This window comes from Ostrea edulis, chromosome 5 (genome assembly GCF_947568905.1).
Source record: "Ostrea edulis chromosome 5, xbOstEdul1.1, whole genome shotgun sequence".
Taxonomy (NCBI): domain Eukaryota; kingdom Metazoa; phylum Mollusca; class Bivalvia; order Ostreida; family Ostreidae; genus Ostrea; species Ostrea edulis.
In genome coordinates this window covers 85,355,544-85,382,536 of record NC_079168.1, presented here as the reverse complement: position 1 = coordinate 85,382,536, position 26,993 = coordinate 85,355,544, and the positions used below count along the sequence as shown (strand labels likewise).

Sequence of the window (26,993 nt, the reverse complement as noted above, 5' to 3'; positions counted from 1 at the left end):
TGTATGACTCATTAGAAATCAACTCGTTTCTTTCAAACATACAAGAGATGTCACAAAGTTCCAACTTTTACGGTGCATTGTGGGTAAACAAAGATTGAGCTGCGAAAAAGAATCCATGTTTTGAAATTGAATTCACTTACAAACTATGTCGAAACGAAAGAAGACGACTGCTCTGATTGATTCAGACAGTGACGATAGTGAAAGTGGCTCAAACCTTGACGAAGTAGGTTGAGCCTGTTGTTTTACTTGTAAATTGTGGATTATTTTAGAACGGGATTTTATATCAATTTTCAATTCAGTCATGCATCATGAAATGAATAGAGAAAGTTGAATTAGAGACAGTTACCCCATTCCCTTCTAATGTGGATCATTACTACACGAACATTAGCTGTACATGCAATTTCACACATGATGCAGTAGTACTTAACATCTTGCATTGTGATGTAAACTCGACACTATCGTAGGCTCTTGGATATATTTTAAGAGATATTGCATATTCCCAGAAATTAACACTTTGTGCATATTCCAGTGCATCAGTATATGATAAGAATGATTTACAAAAGCATATGATTCTTGCATACAGACTTCAGCATAATCATGACAATTTTCAGTCCTTCAACATTTCTATTTGGCTAAAAATAAAAATTGCATTTTTTCGCTAACCCGACCACCCCTACCATAGACATTGTTCAAGAGATTATGGAATAAACAAATGTTTCGGTGTTGACACTTGTAGTTAATCATCGTTAAATGATAACCAGCCATACAGTTAAAAGTTGCATTAGCTCATTAAACCAAAATTTTATTTAATGGTCGTGAAAACACTTGCTATTATGATGTAGAAGATTTCACCATTGAAAGAGCGATACAAGCTCTCGGTTATTTTATGTGAATTTTTTGTGATTTACGACAGCATATTTTTGCATATAAACATCACCATAATTTTCAGCTCTTCAACACTAGTATTTGGCTAATAGAAATTGCAGTCTTTTTGCAAACCCAATTTCCAACACTATACCCCCTACCTTAGACATATTTCAAAAATAATGTTCAAGACTTTGTGAAATAAACATTGTTTTGATGTTAATGCTTGTAGTTAATCATTGGTAATTGATATCAAGGCATATAGTTAAAAGTTGCATTAATCATGTTAATAGTGTTATATGAGCTCAGGGGTTGACACTAAGGCATGTCTGACCGACCAAGTCTACTAAATGATAGGTCCATTCGAGTAAAATGTTGATTTACAAGTCTGACTGGTCGTGTTGAAAAATAAACAAGAAACTTTTCTTTAAACCATAAGATATTTTATTCTTAACTAAATAAATAAATGTAAAGAGTTTGCGTGCAATTTTATACCGCATGATGACATAATCTCTATTTTTAGTTCAAACGAATAAGTTGCGGTCGGAAGTGATGTTTTACGACATCTACTCGATGTTGAAGTGTGTAAAGTTATGTTTTGGATAAATAGATGTAAATTGAATACATTTTTAAAATAAAAACAGTTTATTTGAATTAATTATAAGAAAGTGTTTATCAAATTAATAAATTACGTAGTAAACAGCCATTTTTCAGTTTTGACTTATGTGCAGGAATGTCTTTATATTCAATTCAATTATGACTTTTCATCCTCGAGGAAAGATGTCCCAAGAGAAAAAAAACCAGAAAATGTGTTTGAAAATAAAAGCATCAAATTGAATGACGAGACTAAAGATTATTTTGAGACAATTAAATATACGTTTTAGTTCAAACATAACGTTTGTCATTTGAATGAAGTATTTAGATATGGAGAAACTATCCGGGTTTTTTTTCTGGAAAGTTGGTCAGGGCTAGTGGATGTAAAGTCAGGTCTAGTAAAAATCATTTGAAATAGCCCAACTGGTCTCGTGCTCAAAAAAGTAAATGTCAAACCCTGGAGCTTCTCTTGTTTGATTATACCTGTGAATATTAGGAGAGTGTTTTAATGTGAACTCAAAATAATGTTTGAGATAAAAATATTTATTTCCTACTGACCTACCCAAATTTTGACTTGGTTGTTAGTGGAAATACAGCAATTTATGATTTGGTCTTACATATTGACCATATCAGCTAAGTGGCATGAAATATCAAACAATAATTATTATAAGCAGCTATGAGGTAATTACTCAGTTTTATTTTTATGAAAATAAAATTCATTTAAATTTAATTATAGCTAGTAAATAAATGATGCAACTGCACAAGCAGAGATACAAAGCACATGCAGACATTTGTTTTAATGGCTTGTTTACTCTGATGACTGAGCAAGGCACCCATGTTTGAAGTACCATAACTCAGGATTTTTAGTTTCTTTTGCCTTAAAAAGTGTGAGAAGTATGTCTGTTATGTCGAGATTGGGTAATAAACAATATAACTTATCCTATATCTATGATAATTTATCTATAAATCTGTATTACCAATCAGATATTTATGTTTAACGTACCTTTTATACAGCACAACAAATATTTAAGGAGGGTTCATTTACATAATTTTGCATCATTGTTTTTCTCATTATTTAATGATATTAAGAACAGTCACTATTAACTACGATTGGGTGTTTCAGGATTTCTCATTATTTAATGATATTAAGAACAGTCACTATTACCTACTATTGGGTGTTTCAGGATTTCAAAGCTCTGGCAAAAAGGAAGCGTCCAGCAGCTGAACCACAGACGGCAGCAAAGGCAAAAAGTGACTCGGAGTCTGAGACATCAGAAAGTGATGAAGATGTAATCTTATTTTTCCTTTCATGTGTACATGTATTACCTATTGATCATAAGGGATTGTTTTATCTGTTTGTTTTACGCCCAATTCTACCAGCTGTAGCTTACAGTAGGTGAAGTAACACAAACTTAGACCTATGCTTAGCCTTTCAACCATCTAATCTGTAATTAATTTGTTATGGATGATCTATTTATTATCTTACATATATACAAATAAGTTGAAATTGTTTTGTATACTCCGGTCTCGTTCTTCCGTTGTTTCCTGTATGTCATGGTACATCAGATCCTGGTGATTTTCAACTGGAAGATCACCAATTTTATAAACATGAGATTTATTCAATGTATTTCTCTCCAATAATGTCAGATTTAATGGCAATCTTACAATTGAATCAGATTCTATGACATGGAAAAAATACTAATTCTTTGTTCTTTAACGTTGTAAGATACCAGTTTATAAACAAACTTATTATTGCTTTTTATAGTGGAATTTTGGGAAGAAGGGAAGCAAGAAGAAGAAAGCAAAATCCTCGTCCAAAAAAACCAAGCGAAAGGCAGCAGTATCGTCAGATGAAAGTGGAGCAGAAAGTGACAAACCTGTCTCTGAGCCTGAGGAAGGTACAAAATCAAGCCAGGTGTATTGTGTGGAAAAAGTCAAATTTTGTCAAAACCTTTGATTTCAGATTGTAGACGAAATTACTGTTAATTGACCTAAATCATACAACATATTCTAGATTCAAGATACTTGAGTGTTTTACAGAGCATTGGGTATTTTTTTTGTCCTTAGAAATATCAATTGTGTTTAAAGAAAACTGGATTTTGTTATTTTGGAATGCCTATTTTGCAGGGGAGGTGTCTTCCAGTGATGATGGTGCTGTGTCAGACTCGGACCAGGAAGAACAATTTAACGATGGCTATGATGAAAATCTGATTGGGGATGAAGAAGATCGACTGCGATTAGAACAAATGACAGAAAAAGAAAGAGAACAAGAACTGTACAACAGAATTGAGAGACGTCAGGCCCTCAAAACAAGGTCAGGCGTAGTAAATATACCGTATATCGGAGTATGTTGACACGCTAGAAATGTTGTCTTATTTGGCGAATGAGGAAATTTTGTCAAAATTGAAAGTGCTAAAATTTCTATCCTCATAAAGGATACACTTGTTGAATGAAAATATGCCAAAAATTGAAGTGGTAAGATTTCAAGCTTTATTTTTTTTTTTAGAGAAATCCGCTAAATATTTTTCTGACACCAAAATTACCTGACATACGGTATATATTTAGGGAAATTCTGGCCCTGACAAACTGAAAAATAATTTTGCCTCATCTAAAAGAATAAAGGTCATATTTGGCCCCATCTTTGAATTAATTCATGTTTATATCAGGGATTCTTGACCTGAAGAAAAAGAACCAAAAGAAATTAATGATAATTCAATGATATGATTGTTTAGCAATCCGGATGTTTGTGTGTGTGTGCGTGCTTGCATGCCTATGTGTATGTATATATTAAGATATAGATATATAATTCTGTTGAAATTACTCATTAATTAGAAATATGCAGACACGTGCAAAAAGTATTCGGTCACAGTGGTGGCGTGTTTTCATTGACGACAAACACCTCAATATTTTGCCAGCTGAAAATTTGATAAAGATGAACTTGAAAATTTAAAAAATGAACTACTTATGATAGGTGTCCTTTTAGTCTGACAACTTGCTGAATGCATTTCAGGACAGAGTCATACAAGCTTTGAATGTAGGCAGGTGTGATATTTGTCCATATACACCAAATTTCCTCTATCAAATTAGATCTTGATTTTATTGTACCTGTGCGGGATTGAAGTTTTCTTTTGATATAAAGTCATACATTTTCAATAATATTCAAGTCTGGTGATTGTGCAGGCCAGCTTAAACAGTTTATACGATTTATGGCCACATATTCTTGAGTTGATCTGGCTCGATGGACGGCCGGTGCATTATTGTCCTGGAAAAAGTATCCATTTTAAGGGAAATGTCTTGGCCAAAACTGGTCACAGGTTTTCCTCTAAGATGTCCTGGTACTTAACAGCGTTCATATTTCCTTCCACTGGCATTACAGTTCCAACACCCAACAAATGCACCCCCATATCATGACTTCGTACTTAGCTTCAGGAGTTCTCTGTTGAATGAGATTTGGGCCTCCATCCTTCGTCTTTTTCCCTCCAGATCCTAACTCTTTCATCATGTCCTATCATAATTTTCCTTTCATCTGAGAATGTCACACGCTTCCATTGTCTTTTTCCCCGACACCAGGCAAGCCGCTTTTTATACCCCCCGCAACAAGTTGGGGGGGGGGGGGGTATACTGGAATCGGGTTGTCCGTCTGTCTGTCTGTTCGTCCGTCCGTCCGTCTGTAGACGCAATGGTTTCCGGGCTCTAAAGCATTATCCATTCCACCTACCGTCACCATATCATATATATGGACTACCCATGGGATGAAGATGTTCCCTATCGATTTTGAGGTCAAAGGTCAAGCGCATTGGACATCGAAGTAGCAATATGGTTTCCGGGCTCAAAAGCGTTATCCTTTCCACCTACAGTCACCATATCATACATATGGACTACCCATGGGATGAAGATGTTCCCTATCGATTTTGGGGTCAAAAGGTCAAAGGTCACGCGCACTGGACATCGAAGTAGCAATATGGTTCGGTTTGTCATGCCATTTGTTTTTTACACTCAGAAAAGAGGTAGTTTATACCTATTACCAACACCCTTTGGGAGATTGGGGTAAGCGGGGGGTATTCTTAGTGAGCATTGCTCACAGTACCTCTTGTTTCGATTGACTTATTTAATAACGAGTTTCTTCTTGGCAATATTCCTCCTGTAATTATTTTTGTGTAAATTGTGTTGAATTGCCCTCTTACTCACTGGATTTTGTCTTTCTTTATTAAATTTTACCGTAATATCAAACGGTGAATATCTACGATTAGTTTTCACAATCCTCTCCAACTTCCGATAGTCTCAGGGGTTGATTTTCAGAGGCCAACCACTTCTCGGTTTGTTTTCTAATGATCCCGATTCAGAAAATTTCTTACAAATGTCAATAACACTTGATTTAGGTAATTTCAACATCTTGCTTATCTTTCTCCGACTGTACCCTGTAGTAACTCCACAATGACCTTTTTTACATCTAACCCCACCTCTTTTCCTCTCCAACCCAAGTTTTTATATTTGCTAATTTTTCCCTTGTTTGTAAACAGCAGACGATAACTAAGTATCACATGATGTACCATGTGACCAATTTCTAATTAAAAAAATTTCTACTTCATGACAATCAGTCTGCGAAATTAGCGGTAGTCCGAACGCCCGCGGCCAGTGATTTTCCTGTCGGACTTGTAAAATCCGCTTGGCAACAAGTCCGACTAGCTTGTAAAAAAAAATTGCCTGTTGGAGTTTTAATTTGAAAATAGGAAATAAATAAATATTACGCGCATGCTCAAGTTATAGAATTAGAATAACTCGCCCGAAACAAAGTAATTCGTCTCATTAATTATGCATCTTCACTCAGTCTGTTCCAGATTTGTCTTGAAAATTATTCAGATTTCGCATGCGTATAATTACTTCTTTTTTTTTTCGGGCAAGTGAAATTGAGTTCAGGCATGTGGATTTCCTGAATATGGTTGCCTGAATGGCTTGTGGTTTGCAAATCTTAAAGGGAACGTAGGGTATAAAAAAATATTTTCACATTTCAAATACTAAATATTTAGTAATTAAGTCCACTGGTTATTTCCATTTGATTGTAATCTGTTGTGTAGAAATCGGCTATTAAATATAGCTACACATCATCAGCTGGAGGCTGCCATTTTGCAAGATAAAGTTATCGCTCTTTAAGATATTTCCCACAATCCCATCTGTTTATGACGTATACCGGGCAATTGCCTCTCAGTGAAAGCATCTGATCATGTCTGACTGCAAAGGATATCAATATGAGCCTGATTATAATGAAGAGGAATTATTAGCAGCTTCAAATGAAAACACTAGTGCATTGGGATAAATTGATGAAAACGACACTCTTAATTCTTAAACTTTTAATTTTGTATTCTTTATACAGGATTGTTCATTATCTTCACTTCTTCATTCTTCATTTGAACATTCCTTAGCACATATGATGGACAATGACTGGGCAATTCTATCTGTATATGTTGCACAAAGTTGATTTATTCTTCAATATGGATTGAGAGTGGGATATTTTTGTCACTATTCATGTCTTCATTGAGCTGAAAATATAAAAATGAAATCAAACCATTAATTTATAACTTTAGTAATGAATTTTCATGAAAGTGCATGTACATGTATTTCACACAACAAAGAGTTTATTTTTCATGGTAGTTTTCTCTCTTTCTGATTTATTAGTACATCTGTTTACAAGAGAATCTTACAATGTGAACCTGTATACAGCACAAATCAGTTGATTATCGCTACACCCCTGCAGTAATTGCCACGTAAATGTCAAGACTTGAAAGATTAACTGCACAGGGGGAATTAAAATGACCTTGGTTGTAAAACTTTGTTAATCATTTAATAGAGAAGTGCATCAAATTACCTGTTTCCTTAGATGCTGATAGTCCAGGTTGGTCAATAGGTTCTGCATATGAGTTTTCATTGGTTTCCAAAAGAAAATGGATTAGCTGAAAAATAATGACTAATTAATTATATATACTTACTTCATATATACTATACTTCATATATACTATACTTCATTTGTTTACTTGTACATTTTCAATTTCTTTAAAAACAATAGTATAATACAAAATGTGCTAGTGCTGTGATGATTTTTGAAAGTATTACATGTATCCTGCTTTTCCTCATCTTTTTGAGCTATTTTCTCTTATTTTCTTAGGCTTGCTGCCATCAAATATTTTAGTTACTGCATCTTCTTTTTAATAGGTTTTGGTGTGTATCCCAATATCTTAACTTAAATAGATATTAATTTAACTTTGAATATTTAAAAAGCAGTGTTTACCCATCCCTTCATATTTAGCCTGTACAAAATGTTCACTGGATAAGGATAGATTAAATTAGAAAATTATTATATAAGTAAAAGTTTGTTGTAAATAAACTCTGGTTATACACATTAAGAATTATTAGTATTTACTGAGTAAAAAGCAAATATAACTGGTACTTACCCTGATATCCTCTTTAAAAGACTCTTTCTCAAAATGCCGTCCAAAACAAAAGATTCATTTCCAAGGTTATGTATCCAATTATTGCACAATGTTCATAGTTTTGGGGGGAGATCAGGGATGCTAAAAGGTAGATACATGGTATTCCTTTTCCTTTGACCACAGTGCAAAATTTCGCTTGAACTCCCGACATTTAGATCATAGATACTCTGTAACCCATTTAGTGCTAGGCACAGCAGTTGTAATGAATTGCCGCATACACATCATCAGCCGCCATGATAAGAGATTCTCCCATTCAGCTCAGTTTTCAGTGTAAATGACAGATTAAATCTTGTTATCAGCAGCAATTATTTTTTCTATGCTAGATTTTGTTGTCTGCATGTCACTTTCTTTTTGCTTTCGTTTTCAAACGTAAATACACCGCCATTGTGTCACCGAATACTTATTGCACATGTCTGTACGTCATGATCTCTATGAATCACATCAGGAGTTTTCCTGGCTTATTTTTGGGTGGTTTAACGGGTAAATCTATCCATAATGATACACAGGTAATCTATTTATAGTGATGCACGGGTAAATCTATTTATAGTGATACAAAGGTAATTCTATTTATAGTGATGCACGGGTAAATCTATTTATAGTGATACACAGGTAATTCTATTTATAGTGATACACATTTGATGATACATTTACATTGAAATTCACTCATGTTTTAGTTATCATTTATGTCCTATAAAGGTATATAATCCTAATAATATCAATGTTTTAGTTATTATCACTAATACATGTATGTCCAATAAAGGTATATATAATATCAATATTTTATTTTTTCTAAAGATTTGAAATAGAGAAGAAGTTAAAACAGCAGAAGAAAAAAGAACAAAAAAAGAAGGAGAAAGTGCTGCTGTCATCTGTCCAGGAATTAAAAGATCTGAAGTCGGCCAGTCAGAGAAGTATGGAAAGACGGAAAAATATGGAGGAGAAAAAGGACAACAAAAAATTCTCTGCCCTCTCAGACCTCATGAAGAAACGCGAGGAAAAAAAGAAAATCGGTGAGCTTAGTTTGCATGATGTTGGCTTTAGTCTTCAGAGGGCAAAAATTGTATTGCAATATCTAGTACATGCTGTATGTAACTAAAAGTTTAACATGTGAAAGCAAACTTCCTTTAATGTGACATCTGTGTTTCACGTTTTCTGTTGAATGCATGTGACATTTCTAAAGACATGTAATATCTTGGTTTATTTTGTAAATAAAAAAAAATGCCATAAGAGACCTAAAACATTCTAAATCATTCTGGATTAAATCTATTCTACAGTTTCCACATTCTAATTCATTCTGGATTAAATCTGTACTGCAGTTTCCAAATGAAAGATAAATACCAGTTTTCTGTTATTCTGTACTTTTGCTGTTCAGTTAAAGATACGGTAATTTATTACATTTGTAAAAGTGAAATACTGTAATGAATTTATCCATTGAACAAAAACTGATATTTTAACGGTTCTTATTTTCACACTGTGAAATATACAATTTAAGTGTAATCTTTACAGTGTGAAGAAAACAACCAGAACTATGGTAGATAATTGCTGATATATTCATCCACAATATATATAAGATCACATGTGTTATATTTTGTACATGTGCAATTAAATGTTTCATGTATGAATTACTCATATAAAATTGATTAAGGACGTGCGGGACGATGTGGCCAAAAATAACTAGTCAATAAATATTTTTCCTTTTTTTCATGAAGCACCATTGGGATGTCCTTTACAATGTAAATAAATTTCTTGACCACTTTCTAAGTATACAAGGGAGGTTATAAGCTTTGAATTACCCCCCCCCCCTTTTTCAAAAATTGTGAAGTTCACAAGATCATTCCGATTTTCAATTCCAAAAAATAATTTGATGGAATTTTTATATATAACTTTTACAATAATCTTTAGAATATATGCAGAATATAAAATGAATAATAATAACATGCTTAAATGTAACCGCATAATAAGAAATTGGGAAAATTTAAGTAATTGGGGTGGAAATTAGTACTCAAAAACAGGGTAGTCCAGATACTAAATGAAGCACTGCTCAAGAACCTGTCAATGAAAATTTTTGCAAACACTGCAATCAAAAGCTATTCATATACCTAACTTCCTGTAGAGATATGAAGGGATGAAGCTTATCTGGATTTTGAGGTAGGCGTCCTTGGAGTTAAACACATATATGTTCACTTAGGGTTGGTAAAAATGATTTGAAATATAGGATAGTTAGAGAGATCAAGCGTACGTAGATTTACATGAAAATGCTTGGGAAAATTAAACATTCCTAGCATGGACGTTAATATTTGACCAAAAGTATCGATCTTCGTCATATGGAGGGGGAGGAGGGGTATATTTTTCGCAAACAGTGATCGATTATAAAAGCCCCAGAATAGTTCCTTCCTTTCCCAGGATTCGGAGAAATATGTGTCCAGTTCTAATTTCACCAAACTAGTAAATATCAGCAAACGATCCTCGTCTTACAAGCAAGATTCGGAGAAATATGTGTCCAGTTCTAATTTCACACTACTATAGTCAATATCAGCAAACGATCCTCGTCTTACACTTGCACCGAGTCATTGTTTACACATGATTGACTTTCTTTTTCTAAATGCCTAGATGCAAATTGCATACGTGTAGGAGCTTCTAGACTTACAGGTTATACTACTATACAGTGGCGCATACTATATAGAACATATTTTATATTCCAATCAAGGGCTCTCAAGGACAGCATGAAAATATTTATAATATATACAATGTATTTGAAAAGGGAGACTTGTAATTAAAATCAAATTGAAATAAAAATTATCATTTGACAAGAATTGGGCAAAAACTGCCCAAAATTGACAAATTTTCAAAAATCTTCTTCTCTACAACCGCACATGTTTAAGAAAAACTAAATGCATAGTGATGTAGAGTAGGAAAGCCTCTACCAAAATTGTAAATTTCATGATCCACAGGGTAAGGGTTCTGACCCCAGGACGGGACCAAACTTACTATATAGTGTTTATTTGTAAAACACTTATATAACATCTTCTTTAGTGATATTGATACTAAATTGAAACTAAATGGATATTTAGAAAGAGCAGGTAGTCATTTACCAAAATTGTAAATTTGATGATCCCTGGGGTAGGGGTTCTGAATGACAGCAGGGTGTGGCCAAATTAGTATACAGTATTTATCTGTAAGTTTGCTGATACTGTAAAAAAAATCTAAATGCATACTTAGGAATAGCAGAAAAGGATGTACAAAAAATGGTAATTTTGCAACCCAGGGTTTTGACTCTAGGATGGGTCCAAATTAGTCATATCTTTTAATGTTTTAATATTAATCTACCTATTATATTATTGAAAGCCTTTCATCAGTGTATGCACTATTGAGGGCATTGAAGTTTTAAGAACACATCTTGTTTATACTTTTGCTGAACATTAGAATTTAGCTTAGATATTCAGAACAGGAATTTTTTTTCTGGATTTCATAGCCCTTGGGGGTAGTGATACTTTTTCACTAGTACTCAGGTGACCAATAAGGCCTGTGGGAGTAGTGATACTTTTTCACTAGTGCTCATGTGACTGATAAGGCCTGTGGGCCTCTTGTTTATTGTGACGTCATATAGTTTGTCTGTACAGCATTGTGATTTTTCTCGGGAAGCTTTAACTACGCTGCACCCGGTTCTAAATTTATGATAAATTCGCAACCATCACGTGATCATCATCCCGTATATCCTAAAAGTTATCTTATTATTATACCTCAGTATGAGAATGCCATGCAACGCGTAATCTGATTGGTCTAGACGGTCACGTGCAAGGGAGGACAAAACTTCATATCTCCCTCTCAAACATCATATTTCCCCATCATATTTACCACTTGGGCAGCCTCGTGCATTTTTCATAAATTTAACGTAAAGGTAGACGAAGTGTATTGTGACGTCACAATAAGTTCGAGTCATTGTACTTTCAGAGTTCGTAAGGCACAAAATATGCGGGTCTCTGATACACAGTTAAATCGCCTGGTTTTGGTTTATACAAAACATGCAAGTAAATCAACATTCATGGAGAATGGAAATACGAAAACTGGTTATCATATCACTATATTTCGTTTTTTGTTTTTTTTAATCTTTTATACGTTGACTGCGCGGTGTTACCGTTAGGGCAATCTCAGCTACATACAATGTATAGATGAGCGGACTCCAATTTCAAACGCACTTTTGTAGTTTTGCTTTGTTTCGGTATAATAAACAATTTATTGCATGAATGTTCGGGAGACATGAAGATTTATTCACCCAAGAAAAATCATATTCCCCTCGGTCGTTGCCCTCGGGGAATATGATTTTTCTTGGGTGAATAAATCTTCATATCTCCCTCACTATCATGCAATAAATGTATATTGTCGTCATCTTCTCAAGATGCTATATTTTCTGGACAATATTGTTTTGAACATCAAGAAAGAGAGAGCTAAAAGAGGAAAAGAAAAGACCAAAGAAAATGTAATAAACAGAAAATTCAATGTTTTGTTGGATATAGAATTTATTCCACTTGTGAAACAGATTTATTTTTTCATGCCTCGCACTCATGAAAGTATAAAAAAAAAAAATCCTATTTTGGGGAAATAAATTCAATATCCATCAAGAAAACATTGAATATCCTCTATGTAATTGTGGTGTTAGAAATAGAATTAATTTTCTATGAAGCAATAAACTTTTATGTGGATGTTTTCTTTTGTTTCATGACAGCTGAAGAGCAGATCAAAAAGCAAGAAGAAAAACAAGAACAGAAAAAGAAACTGCTGAAAACAAGTGATATATACTCTGATGACGATGATGATGAAGAGGAGGATCCTAAATCTGAACCCGAAAAGGAACGAGGAGAAGATTCTGGATCTGAATCTGAGAGCAGCAGCAGTTCAAGGTCATCTGCCAGATCCGACTCGGAGGGAGAAGAGTAAGTGGCTTTTTATAGTAACGCAGTCCATTAGTGATCAGCGATATTGTTTTCTAGTATCTTTATAGTAACACAGTCCATTAGAGATCAGCGATATTGTTTTCTAGTATCTTTATAGTAACACAGTCCATTAGTGATCAGCGATATTGTCTTTCTAGTATCTTTATAGTAACACAGTCCATTAGTGATCAGCGATATTGTTTTCTAGTATCTTTATAGTAACACAGTCCATTAGAGATCAGCGATATTGTTTTCTAGTATCTTTATAGTAACACAGTCCATTAGAGATCAGCGATATTGTTTTCTAGTATCTTTATAGTAACACAGTCCATTAGTGATCAGCGATATTGTCTTTCTAGTATCTTTATAGTAACACAGTCCATTAGTGATCAGCGATATTGTCTTTCTAGTATCTTTATAGTAACACTTTACAATTATTGCTGTTTTTGAGGTCAATACGATAATTGTTTTATTATATAATTAAATGATTAAAAAACCCTTCAAGATTGTTCTTTGCTTTAATTGTAAGTTTCAACGACCTATTTTTGGTCCTATGTGGAAAAAATAATTCCTTATGTTCACCCGGAAGGTCACGTGCAGGTAAACATAACGTAGTATGATTTCTACATTGTTGGATCTCAGCCAATGAGAGAGCTAGGAATTATTCAATCATATAATAAAGTCCATTAGTGATCAGAGATATTGACGATTATCAAAAAAGTCATAGGACTCGTGATCGTGCTGCTTATAAAACCACGAGTCCTGTATTCGCTTTAAAAAATCACTAGTGACAACCCTGATGTGACATGAAATTGGAAGACTGGATCTAGACCTGCAGTAAATAAGTTGTGGATTAGACTGTTAGAGGTGCGATAATCAAGAGACCTAGACATTGCACCATATGACTTACGCAACTTAGTGTCTTGTCCAAACGTTGCCTGTTGATCCACTAGGCTCAGTAATGATAGGGAAAATCATTGATTGAAAAAAATATATAAAAAGAGCACTGCTTCATTATTTTTATTTTAGCTTGTAGGTTTTCATTTTAGCCTGTGGATTTTTTACCCACAGGCTAAAATTAGCCTGTGGTAGAAAAAGTTACTTTCGATGCCTGAGATAGATGATATACAGAGAAAGTCATAGATATATGTAGATATATTCAGGTTAAAATCAGTGTATGACACAGGATGATATACAGAGAAAGGCATAGATATATGTAGATATATTCAGGTTAAAATCAGTGTATGACACAGGATGATATAAATAGCATACTGTCATGAACAATGAATTATGAATTAATACATGTATCCATATCCAGTAATAATTATGAAATATTATGTAAATATTAAGCAAATTTTAAGACTAAAAATTAAAATTAGATGAATATAATGAATATGACAGATAGTTTCTTTGTATTGATTTGCACTTCAGGATAACTCATAAAAGCACAGTGCTTAAATCCAGTAGGGTCCTTGTATTTTGAATAAGTTGTACAAGAATTATCCACTGTCTGACATTGGTATGGAAACTGTTTCGTAAAATACATGTAATGCATCTTTTTGACCTGTTCATGCATGTACATGTACATATATTTATATTACAAATCGCATTTTCCTCTATGAACCAACCAAATTCAGCACGCGACACCATCCGTTCATATTAACTATGAATGGATTATGAACTAGCTTAAAGCACGCGACTGAAAGAGCGTAATGATTTGAAAAAAATACAACATGTGTTACAAAGATCTTGCAAAGTCACACCTCGGATTAAGATTGTGAACTTACATGGATTATCATCCCAATCTTGTGGTCTCCTAGCTCCCAAATACAGTGCACCGTGCAATGTTGATAAAAGGCAGGGTAAGACGAAGTGTGACGTCCTGTCAATGTTTGACGTACATCACAAAACAACTGTGACATAGGTGGATCTTAGGAGTTCGTTTTATGCAACAAAATATTTCCTGACTTGTACAAGCAATGTAAACAAATGGTGATTAAGTAAATGAATAGAAATATAAGAAATGAACACCACTTTTGAGCTATTCATGGTCAATATGAAGGGATTTGGATTTGAGGTGAATTCTCTGTGAATCGCTATTGCGATTCACAGAATGTGCCTCAAATCCAAATCCATTCATATTGACCATGAACAGCTAATAAGTGATGTTCATTTCTTAAATGAATTCTGTATATGGATCTTGCATCTTTTGGCACTAATTATTTTCCTTCTTTTATGTTTTATTCTTAAATTCTACAATATTTATGACAAGACTATGACTGTAACAATTGAAACTTGATATGTATCAGGGCACCTATTCACAAAATATCTTACGACTAAGATCAAAATTTACAAACACTGTAATTTCCTTATTTTTCATTTCTTGTAGACTTTCTTAATTAATATGTAAAGTACATCCATGGTTTATAAAAGTTGAATACATACTTATGACCTTGTGATTGGTATTTAATTATTAAACAGAATTCTTTTTTCCATCTTAGTCGTAAGATATTTTGTGAATAAGGGCCCTGGGCTCCTAATCCTGTATAATGTAAAACCTGTAGAGACTTTACTCTGAGGAAATGGTGGTTATATGTTCATGTGACGTTACTTTGATATTTAATATAATATTGGGTATTATGTCTTTTGTCACAGATTTATACTATACAGAAGTAGGTTTAGAAATGGCAAATTTTGGCCATATTCATATGTATGATAAATGAATTTAATGTTCATGAAATGTCAGATTGATATTATGTATTGATGAATTTTGTAAATATTTCATTATAGGACCTATGAATCACGAAAACCAAAATTTATAACCTGCAAAGAAGATCTGTCCAAAATACGTTTGTCTCGACACAAGTTAGAAAAGTAAGTAGTGGTATTGAATTTCGTTATTAGCTCACCTGAGTGAGGACTTTTCCATTTAGATTTATCTGGGTTTGGGAAGCACTACCACCCTTAGCCCCCGTTTACACCGAGTTATTTCCCCTGTATAGCATAGGAAAATTTTATATACTATGTAGGGTGGATTCAGGATCGTGATCCTTGGGGTCATGATGAGGTTATGGTAGGGGTTTGAAGTTATTGGGGAAATAGCTCAGGGAATGACATGGCCTGTGGTCAGTTTGTTTCATTCAGATGTGAGAATTTAGGTGATATATACACTTTTAAATGTATTTTGATAGTGGAAATTAATAAGTTAAAGATAAAGACTTTTCAGTTTGATGATAATTTCGTAGCTGTGTTACTGTCGGTCAATTTTAAAAACTCAGTATTTTAGAAAAAAAATCATCAAGCCCAGGTGGGATGTTACCAAGCCTGTGAAGTCCTTCAAAATGTTGCTCATGAATCAGTTTGTTTTGCTGTGAAGTCCTTTAAAATGTTGCTCATGAATCAGTTTGTTTTGCTGTGAAGTCCTTTAAAATGTTGCTCATGAATCAGTTTGTTTTGCAAGCACTTTGGTTCATTTTTCCAATTTTATTCAATTCCTCTTTGTTTTGTATACATTTATCTTTCATTATTAGATGGTGTCACATGCCTTTCTTCAAGAAGACGGTTTGTGGTTGTTTTGTTAGAATTGGTATTGGAAACCATGAGGGAAGAGCCGTGTACAGAGTAAGTCAAAAGTTCTCTCTGTCTCTCTTCACATACAGAGTAAGTCAAAAGTTCTCTCTGTCTCTCTTCACATACAGAGTAAGTCAAAAGTTCTCTCTCTCTCTTCACATACAGGTTATAGTCAAAATTAGATGTACAGAATGAAATAGTGCAATAATTATAAATCACACAGCTAGGATATATCAATTCCATTCACCTTCTTTTTACAACGTTGGTGATGCAGATTAAAACTCTTGATTGATTTTCAGATTGCAGAAATTGTTGACACTGTGGAGACTGCAAAAATTTATCAGCTCGGTACAACACGAACAAATAAGGGAGTCAAATTAAAGTAAGCAGATGATGAATTTTAAATTTAGATACGTATTACAGTGTATTGCAAATGAGAGATGTTGACAAATAAAATGTAAATGATTTCAGACACGGACACTCTGAACGCGTGTATCGACTGGAATTTGTATCCAACCAAGACTTTACAGATTCCGAATTCTCCAAGTGGCAGGAGGCAATGACCCTCGGAGACATCCCTATCCCCACCCTGCAGGATGTCGACAGGAAGCTAAAAGCCATTCAAGAGGCTATGAATTATAAATTCAAAGAAAATGATATTGAAGAGGTAGGTATTCACATCGAGTGAAAGAATATTGAAAAGATATACATGTACTGTGTAATATGCTAACACTTTCTGTAATGATATATTCAAATTATCAACTGAAAGAATGGTGTTGAAAAGAGAAACGATGTCCAGATAAAAAAAGAATAACATTGAATAGTGTATGAGTATTGATGTTATATAAAAGCACACAGCTAACATTTGCCTTGTGGTTGCTTGAATATAAAAATCTGGGTCATTGAAAAGGTTTGAAAACAGTAAGAAACTGCCTTATTGGAAAGTAATTAGTCCCTACCTGTGAATCGCAGAGGACGATAAATTTCCTCTTTGTTTCTGTCTATCATACGGTCCAACTTCATTTTCCATACATTTTTCATTATGCTTCAAATGATGTACAGCATTGTTTTGAAATTTGCGGTGTATCTGTCCATTGAACCACCATTAAAAAGATTTTTTATTACTGCTTCTTACTGTTACAAGAGTAATGACCCTTTTTATGAAATTTGTTTTCTGCTCATGTTTGTTAGGCTCTAAGATATTAGGATGAGACTTGCAGTGTAGCTGTCAATGGGTAACTGTAGGCTGTGTTCAACTTTTGACACTTTCACTTTGGTATAGGTCTATGCTTTTGTATTTGGTTAGTGAGATGCTATTAAATGTCATCAAACCAATAAAATATGTACGTGTAAAGTGTGATATGGGTAAGGAAAAAAACCTAACAAATGCAGACTCTGATGTTTATTTTCAGATTGTTGCAGAGAAGCAGAAATTTAAGAAGAATCCTCATAATTATGCCATTAAGAAAACCTTTTTGCTCAAACAAAAGGTAATAGTGCCGTATTGATTTCTTTGAAATACAGAATTGCTAATTTACAGGAAACAGTGTTATATCTATATGATATTACATGCCTTTCTAAAAAATTGTAAGAAATGTTTGGATGTTTGTTGATAAGTGATTGCATGATGAACATCTTTCATGTGGTGAATGTTGTAATGAATTATGGTACTAGACTAATAGTTCTTTATAGATAATGCTGCACAACTGATTTTAGTGGTTTTTTGGTTGATAGATAAGATAAGATAAGTTTATTCCAATTTTGGGCCCAGAGGGCATAACAGCAAGGCAGCTTATAAAGAAGGAAATTTCAAAAAAGAAAGTTTACAACATTAACTACAGACTACATGAACTACAAACTACATGTGGATGTAGCATGTGGGGAAACAAGTACATACATATAAGAATTGCTAATCAGGTATATACACAAGTAAATGGACAGTACATGTATCAGTGTTATACCAACATATGAATAATAAACTATAATGATTTTTGCAGTTTTAGAGCATCACTTCTTTTTCTGAAAGTTTTAACTAGATATTCACTCAATTTTAACAATTACTGGTTTGTCTTCATTAATCATCAACCAAGTGAATTTGTCCTTATTTGTTAAATAGAGAAAAAAAATTGTTGAGCTTGTATATACCATTAAAAAACGTATTTCTCTCTTCAACATAGAATGGACAATCAGTAAGGAGATGAAATTCATCTTCTACACAATTAAGGTTACATAATTCACAAATTCTTTTGTTTCTTTCTAAAGAAATCTTCTGGCCAGAATTGGTTTTTATAAATTCATATCTTCCTCTTTCAATTTGAAGGTCATGTGCACTAATTCGAAATCTACATAGAGTTTTTCTTGATTTTAGGGATTCTAAAAATATATAACTTTCCATATTAAAGTTTTCTTTATGCGGAAAATTTGTTGCGAGTTTTCCTAATTTCTGACCCTCTTCACGTCTTTTTGACCAGTAAAGTAAAAAAAATTCCGTACCTGATTGATATTTATAAAACTTGGGTATACAGCACTTACATGTTGGTCTTTACATGGTCCACCTGTCTATTTGTGAATACATGTTAGCATACAAAGTGCTTGGGACTGAAGTGGCTTAAATATCTAATGTCAGAATTATCATGATTATTTTCATCATTCATATACATGTCTTTGAATTGATATACATGTAGTTTACATGGACAAGATTACCACAACCCAACATAAACGACAAAAATTGTTTTGATATTGCATGGAGTCGCTTCTACTGATAATTATGGTGTCAGAGTGATTTGGGAGTTCTATTTTTAAAGATAATGGACCACATCCTCTTCCTGCACATATCGAGCATGTCAAAGATAAACATTATTGTAATAAGTTAAGTATTAATATTTTCCTCGGTAGACAGCAAGCTATTTATAATTTATTTTTGACAGGAAATGGCAGATTTGGAGGGCGATACAGCATCACAGTACAAAATATCCCAGGAACTGGAGGAATTGGAAGAAAGGGCCAATGAATTAGATAGGAGACGGACCAATAATATATCATCCATAAGGTATGCCAAAATACATGCCCATAGATATCCATGTCAATACACACCTATCTAGAGATATCCATGTCAATACACACCTATCTATAGATATCCATGTCAATACACACCTATCTATAGATATCCATGTCAATACACACCTATCTAGAGATATCCATGTCAATACACACCTATCTATAGATATCCATGTCAATACACACTTATCTATAGATATCCATGTCAATACACACCTATCTATAGATATCCATGTTACACACCTATCTATAGATATCCATGTCAATACACACCTATCTATAGATATTCATGTCAATACACACCTATCTATAGATATCCATGTCAATACACACCTATCTATAGATATCCATGTCAATACACACTTATCCTGTATATATCCATGTCAATACACACCTATCTATAGATATCCATGTCAATACACACCTATCTATAGATATCCATGTCAATACACACCTATCTATAGATATCCATGTCAATACACACCTATCTATAGATATCCATGTCAATACACCTATCTATAGATATCTATGTCAATACACACCTATCTATAGATATCCATGTCAATACACACCTATCTATAGATATCCATGTCAATACACACCTATCTATAGATATCCATGTCAATACACACCTATCTATAGATATCCATGTCAATACACACCTATCTATAGATATAAACAAGTGACTACACACCTTCCATATGAATAGACATGAAATACACACCTATCCTATAGATAGACAAATGAATACATACATGTATTTACCCTATGGATAGACATGTGAACAAACACTTACCGTATGGATAAACATGAAATCCACACCTATCATGTACACTAGATAGGCATTTGAATACACACCTACCTTATGAATATTTATGTAACTACACATAGTGATGAAACGATTGTCGATCGTTTTTGGCTCTTCGATTCCGATTACCTATTCTATTTTTCATAATCGATTGTCGCCTGTATACTAATTAATATCTAATCCGAGATTCATCTGACTGCTACTCCCGCTTTTATATCGAGACATGTGCAGGGGAGAGTCAGAGTGGACTCCACATTGAAAAGTGGGAATTCAATGACACCAGCTAGTGTGTATGCTGCACATATCCATAAAACTAAATAGAAATAGCCCTAAAAATAATGAGCGTTTATTAACGACATGTAAATACCAATTATATCGATCATTGATCGATACAGTTCTTCCGATTATGATCGATTATGAAATTTTTCCGATTTTTCAACACTAACTATACACCTACCCTATGAATATTTATGTAACTATTCACCTACCCTATGAATATTTATGTAACTATGCACCTACCCTATGAATATTTATGTAACTATTCACCTACCCTATGAATATTTATGTAACTATTCACCTACACTATGAATATTTATGTAACTATGCACCTACCCAAGGGCCTCCGTGGCCGAGTGGTTAGAGCATCACGCTCAAAATCACATGGCCTCTCACCTCTGGTTGGCGCGGGTTCGAATCTCACTCATGCTGGGAAGTGAGAAAGTTTCCCAGTTTACTTTCGGAAGGTCGGTGGTCTCTTCCCATTGTATCTGGGTTCTCTCTTCCACCAATAAAAACTGGGTGTCTCCAGATAACTGAAAAATTGTTGAGTGTGGTGGAAAACAGCAAAAACAAAAACACACCTACCCTATGGATATATTTGTGAACACAAACCTTCCCTATGGATATTTATGTGAACACACACCTTCCCTGTGGATATTTATGTGAACACACACCTACCCTATGGATATTTATGTGAACACAAACCTTCCCTATGAATAAACATGTAAATACTGTACACACTGATCCTATGGATAAACATGTAGAACCAGATACACATTTTGTTGTAAGGACTGTACAGTTGACGTTAACTTGGAAACAATGTCAATCAGCATGTTATTTTGACGATCGTCGCCATTACTGTTTTGGTCCGTTGCATTATGGGATCTCGGAAGGTCTCTGTCGTAAAACTCCGTTAGTCTAAGAAAACACTACATACTAGTCAAATTCTATTAAAAATTTAACAAACTACCTATGTACAATAAGTTATACATTGTATGTGATGATAAAACTGTGGTATATACCGTAATAATATGCCAAACCAAACATAGACTTGGGGATAGAATTCCCCTGGAATGAACGCCTGGAATTAAGTAGCCCCATAGAGAACCAGGGATGCTGATGGGAATGGAGGGTGGGTAGCTGCAAACACAAGCGTCTTAAGTATGAAATGAAACAATTACAGACTCCCCCTCTAGGCATCAATGCCCCTGGTTGCTCTTATCTCATTGGTCAATTCTATCTCTCATACTGACCAAAACATCTATAATTAGAAACACTGCCCAACAAGATTTTTATAATTATGTCTTGTTATACAACCAGTTACTGGTAAACAATAATTATACAGAGACAAGCAAACAGTAAGGTAGAAACTAGAAAGTACATCTTGTTTATAAATAATAATTTAATCCTATTAAATTTCAATATAAACAATAATAATTCAAATACTTACAAAATGTAGTAATACAAATTCAAAGACCAAGAGTTTCTTTTCTGTGCATAAAACAGTTATTTAGATAATTACACAAATAGTTACACAAACGTCTTGTATTATTGCAATTTCATTAATGGGATCAGTACCGCAGTATAATGCTTCGTTAAAGATATTGTTATAATTAACTTGATGCTTATCATTTAAAGTAGTGCTTATCCGAATGATGCCATATTGAGCTGCAGGCTTTGTTATATGTTACCGATTGTTATATCACCCAGGGGAAGACATGGTTTTCACTCGTAGAGAGAAATATGTTACTCAAACAGTTGATATAAGAATTAGACATGAGAGTATTATGATGAGATACAATATGCAGGAGTTTTTAAACGCATAATTTACAATGGACAATGTTCTGCTGTTTTTAGCTATATTAACCAAAGAAATCGTCTGAGGAATCAAATTTTGGCAGAGGAAGCATCGAAGAAAGAGTTTTTGGAGATGAAGAATGCTGTTGCAGATCCTTTCACTCGACGGTCATGCCGTCCCACACTCGTCACAAAGGCAAGTGTTGTGAACATGTTTGTTTGAAAGGTTGGAAATTTGACATTATTTTGTGAATATGTAGCTATTGGGGGGGGGGGGGTTGTTAATGAAAATTTTCAACAGCAAAAAAATCACAATGACTTATCCATAGCATATAAGCAAATTTTCATGCAAATCAGTGTAGAAATTTCGTAATTTTAGGAATATCACTGTAGTACTACTTCATGCATATGCTCAACTTTATCTAAAGGAAAAAAATGAGGGAAATGCAGCTAAATTATGTCATACACATAAAGTGCATACATCATTGTGGGATGTTCAATGGTTGCACACATAACAGACCTTGTACTTTGATATTATGGGGGAAGTACTGCAATTAATCAATTAAAACGGAACCTGTTTTAGATGAATAATCTATTAACCTGGATTTTGATTTAGAATTGAACTTTAAAAATTCAACTTTACAGAGGTGAAATTTGATAAACTCTTTAAAGGCATAGGGTCTATCTTTTATCTCAAAAATGACATCACAATATTTTTCAAGAACTCCAAAAAACAAATTTGTAGTATTAATTATGAGTTATCTATAGCGGCAGCGCTATGGAATTGAAGTCATTTTGACATTGTAGCCTTTTATAAAATGTTTGTCTGGAGGGCTATATTAAACTGGTACTCTGCTGATTGGTGGCTACACACAAACATAAGAGATGCAAAGTCAACAGGGTACCAGTTTAGGCAAATGAGAACAGAATATTTTGTATTTACTATCGTATCCAATGTGCTTGTAAACACTGAAGAACTTTTTGTGATTTTCTAGTTATGATCTTTAATTTTGCCACCTTTTTGGAACATACAAAATTTTACCAATATCTTAGACCCTATGCCTTTAACCTAGAAGTGTAATTACTTGTATGCCATGTTGTTATGATAACCTAGAAGTGTAATTATGTACATGTTGTTATGATATCATAATAGATACTTTTTGTTGTTGTAGGCCCGCGATCCAGAAATGGAGGCCAGATTACAAGAAAGACTAGCAGAGAAGAGAAAAGTAGAGGCCACTCGTAGGAAATCTCTGGTAATAAGATTCTCATTCCAATAGTAAGGGAATCGAGACATGGAAAATCTCTTGTAATATGATCGTATTACCAGTAGTGGGAGGGGTCAGTCAGGTGTAGAAAAGTTCCCGTAATATGATCATATTACCAGTAGTGGGAGGAGTCAGTCAGGTGTAGAAAAGTTCTCGTAATATGATCATATTACCAGTAGTGGGAGGGGTCAGTCAGATGTAGAAAAGCTCCCGTAATATGATCGTATTACCAGTAGTGGGAGGGGTCAGTCAGGTGTAGAAAAGTTCCCGTAATATGATCATATTACCAGTAGTGGGAGGAGTCAGTCAGATGTAGAAAAGCTCCCGTAATATGATCATATTTACCAGTAGTGGGAGGGGTCACTCAGGTGTAGAAAAGTTCCCGTAATATGATCGTATTACCAGTAGTGGGAGGGGTCAGTCAGGTGTAGAAAAGCTCCCGTAATATGATCGTACTACTAGTAGTGGGAGGAGTCAGTCAGGTGTAATATAATCCTTTTTCCGATGGTGGAAGGAGTTAACTATGGTATCTCTAGGAATATGAACCTCATCCCAGGGTGGTTGGAGTTTGGCTGTCTAAGAAAATCTAGTAGATTTCACTCATTGCAATTATCTGATCAAATTCAATAGTGAGAGGAGTTTGTCAATGTTAAGAAATCTTTGATAAATGTGTAGGAAATCTCTGGTAAAATCTTCCTCTTTCCAGGAGAGGGAAATGATAGGAATATTTACTGCTGCACTGTAACTACTGCTGTTTCATCATTTGTTGAATAGCAGTTGTTCTTATTTTAAAAGTACAATTCCTGCTAATAAAAGTAGATTTCCATAAAGTTAGTACATGTAGTAAATTAGTTTTTGTTAAATTGAGGAAATTTTATGCCCTCCAAAATGAATGAAACCACAGTGCACATACGGTATATCTGATACAGGGTTACTGATTGTGATTTCCCTCCACGTGATGCGTTATCTCTGGTTTTCGTTATAGGAAGAAACGGCAATCAGAGACAAGAGAGAAGAGACCAGCGATCAAAACCAATTTCCCATTAGATTATCTGGAACATCACCAGAGAAACTGGACAGGGGTGACCGCCGCCGGACATCAGAAGATTTGTTTGCAGTCCATGATTTTAACATTGAAATTGACTTGGATGTCCCTACCACCAGTAAGAACAAGTCTGGCCTTGGTCAATGTGGTTTATGTGTAGGATTTTGAGCTAGTTCAACTCTTATTAGGAATTCATGTACTAGTCTAAACTGTAGCTAATAGGAATTTAAATACCAGTCAGAGTGTAGCCAATAGGATTTTATGTTCCAGGTAGGTACCTGTCAATCTGTAGCCAATAGGATTTTATGTATCAGGTACCTGTCAATCTGTAGCCAATAGGATTAGAGTACCTATCTAGCTGTTATCAATAGAATTTAAGTACAAATTTAGCTGTAGCCAATAGGATTGAAGTTCCAATTTAATTGTACCCAAAAGGATTTTATGTACAAGTCTAGCCATAGCCAATATGATAATCCAAATAAGCAGTAGCTAAAAGGATTTTATTTGGAAGTTTAGGTTACCCAAGCCTAGCTGTAGCTTAGACATTTTCATTATTTTATTACAAAAATGCTTTTATTTTCTTTTTTTTTTTTAGATCCAGCAGTAGCTGCCAACAGCAGAGGCCTCCAGTTAGTGAAGGAGGTGGCTCCGAAGCGGTCCCTCAATCTGGCAGAGTATAAGAAAATGAAAGGACTTATTTAGGGAAAACACGGGTTGTGCATGTGTGAGTGTGAGAGAAGATAGAGATGACAGCATGGAAGACTAGAGATTTGTTGTATGTTTTGTTTCATTTCAGCCTCATGATGTGTTCTGTATTCGACTGGTTGCTTATTTTGTGAATGAATCAGGACTTAAAAATGGAAGTCGACATTTAAATTTGCTAACTTTTTGAAATGTTTTTGTTGAAAAGCTTTCTAAGAGATTTTAGTTGAACAGTGAAAAAACCCAAAAATTACTGGTATTAAAGAAATTGGTAATGTTTGTTATCATGAATTTACATTTTTTTAAGAGTTTGCATAACAAGTTTTGAATGCAGTATATTTATACCAGTGGGGTAGCTAATCAATTACAAAATGGCCTGGGGACAGCAATGGGTAGGGAGGGGAACCCTTAAAGGCACCTTGGTTCTTGGGTGTTTGGACTAAATTTTGTAATGTATGATAAAAGCAAACATTAGTTTCAATAAAATGAAATGAAGCAAATATCAATTTGACCAGAAAATCTGTATTCATTTGCTACTCCACTGTTTGCACCAGCATTTGTATATTTTGAGAATTTTCTGTATACAGTTTAACTTTTGTGTGGTTTGCTTAGATTGAAATAAAGAATTAGGGTACCTTTTTTATACACCCATTAACAAGTAAAATGAACTTTGTTGACATATTGCTATTTAATAAAGTTTTCTTATGTACAAGACACCTTGACAACTACAGTATAAGAATACAAGAAAATGTATAGAGATGCTCATAAAGTTACATTTTATGCATAAAGAGAGTTGGAATTATGAAATTCCTTTCATGTAATGCACTAATTTAGTACATACTATGATATACTCTCCTACAGGTCATTTGTTGTTGGTGTTTTTTTAGTATTCAAATATTTTATGTATATACATGTACATTGGCACTTAAAAACTCATTTGTATTAAAATCCCAGTTCAATGTTAAATATTGACTTCAAATGTCAGATTTCCAAAGTTTTTATGAATTCTATACAAAACCTCAACCATAGAACAACTGTTTATCAGAGTTGTGTCCTGTGATGTGAACGGATCGGTGCAGACAGACATCTTCATTTAATTATACATGTAGTGAATAATTGTTGAATAAAATTTTTTTATGTACATGTTTGTGAATGGATTTTTATTAGAGATGGGAGTCTGGTTTTCTTCACAAAATATGGAAATGATGCAGGAAAAAACTAGGTCTAATCGATGTGTACTTGGTTTGATAGATTCAAGTATTCATAAAAGGAGCAAAGTTGCGTGCAAAATGGCTTTTCAGTATTCAACATGCATTACGTAACCAATACTTGAAATGAGAATGGAGGTACAATCTTTTGTTATATAAATATTTCTTGATATCTGATTTTGTAATGGCAGTAAATGGAATATGTGATAACAGAAAGTGTTCTACGATTTCAGAAACTCCATTTTTTGATATCATAAAATATTTTTTTCTATGTAAGTAAGAGGCCCCCAGACTTTATCAGTCACCTGAGTATTAGTAAAAATACCACTAGCCTCAAGGGCTGCAAAATCCCCCGCCTGGAAGCTTTGGTGCGAGTTTTCTCCGA

The 26,993-nt window shown here is 34.1% G+C and overlaps 1 protein-coding gene and 1 long non-coding RNA gene across 2 annotated transcripts; one reads left to right on the top strand and one right to left on the bottom strand.

Moving 5' to 3' along the window:
- The first annotated feature begins 34 nt into the window (after positions 1–34).
- Positions 35–26,541, top strand: LOC125650429 (RNA polymerase-associated protein RTF1 homolog). The gene is made up of 16 exons (XM_048878733.2): positions 35–223; positions 2,643–2,747; positions 3,224–3,356; positions 3,586–3,772; positions 8,739–8,953; positions 12,667–12,874; positions 15,665–15,748; positions 16,405–16,495; positions 16,744–16,826; positions 16,916–17,111; positions 17,857–17,934; positions 19,372–19,493; positions 22,446–22,581; positions 23,558–23,641; positions 24,639–24,816; positions 25,294–26,541. Exons 1-16 carry the CDS (start codon positions 146–148, stop codon positions 25,398–25,400), a joined length of 2,085 nt encoding a protein of 694 aa, XP_048734690.1. The 5' UTR covers positions 35–145; the 3' UTR covers positions 25,401–26,541.
- Positions 6,792–7,916, bottom strand: LOC130055104 (uncharacterized). The gene is made up of 2 exons (XR_008803342.1): positions 7,322–7,916; positions 6,792–6,995 (listed from the first exon to the last, which is right to left on the bottom strand). It is a non-coding gene; the product is annotated as an uncharacterized LOC130055104 (long non-coding RNA).
- Positions 26,542–26,993: the final 452 nt, after the last annotated feature.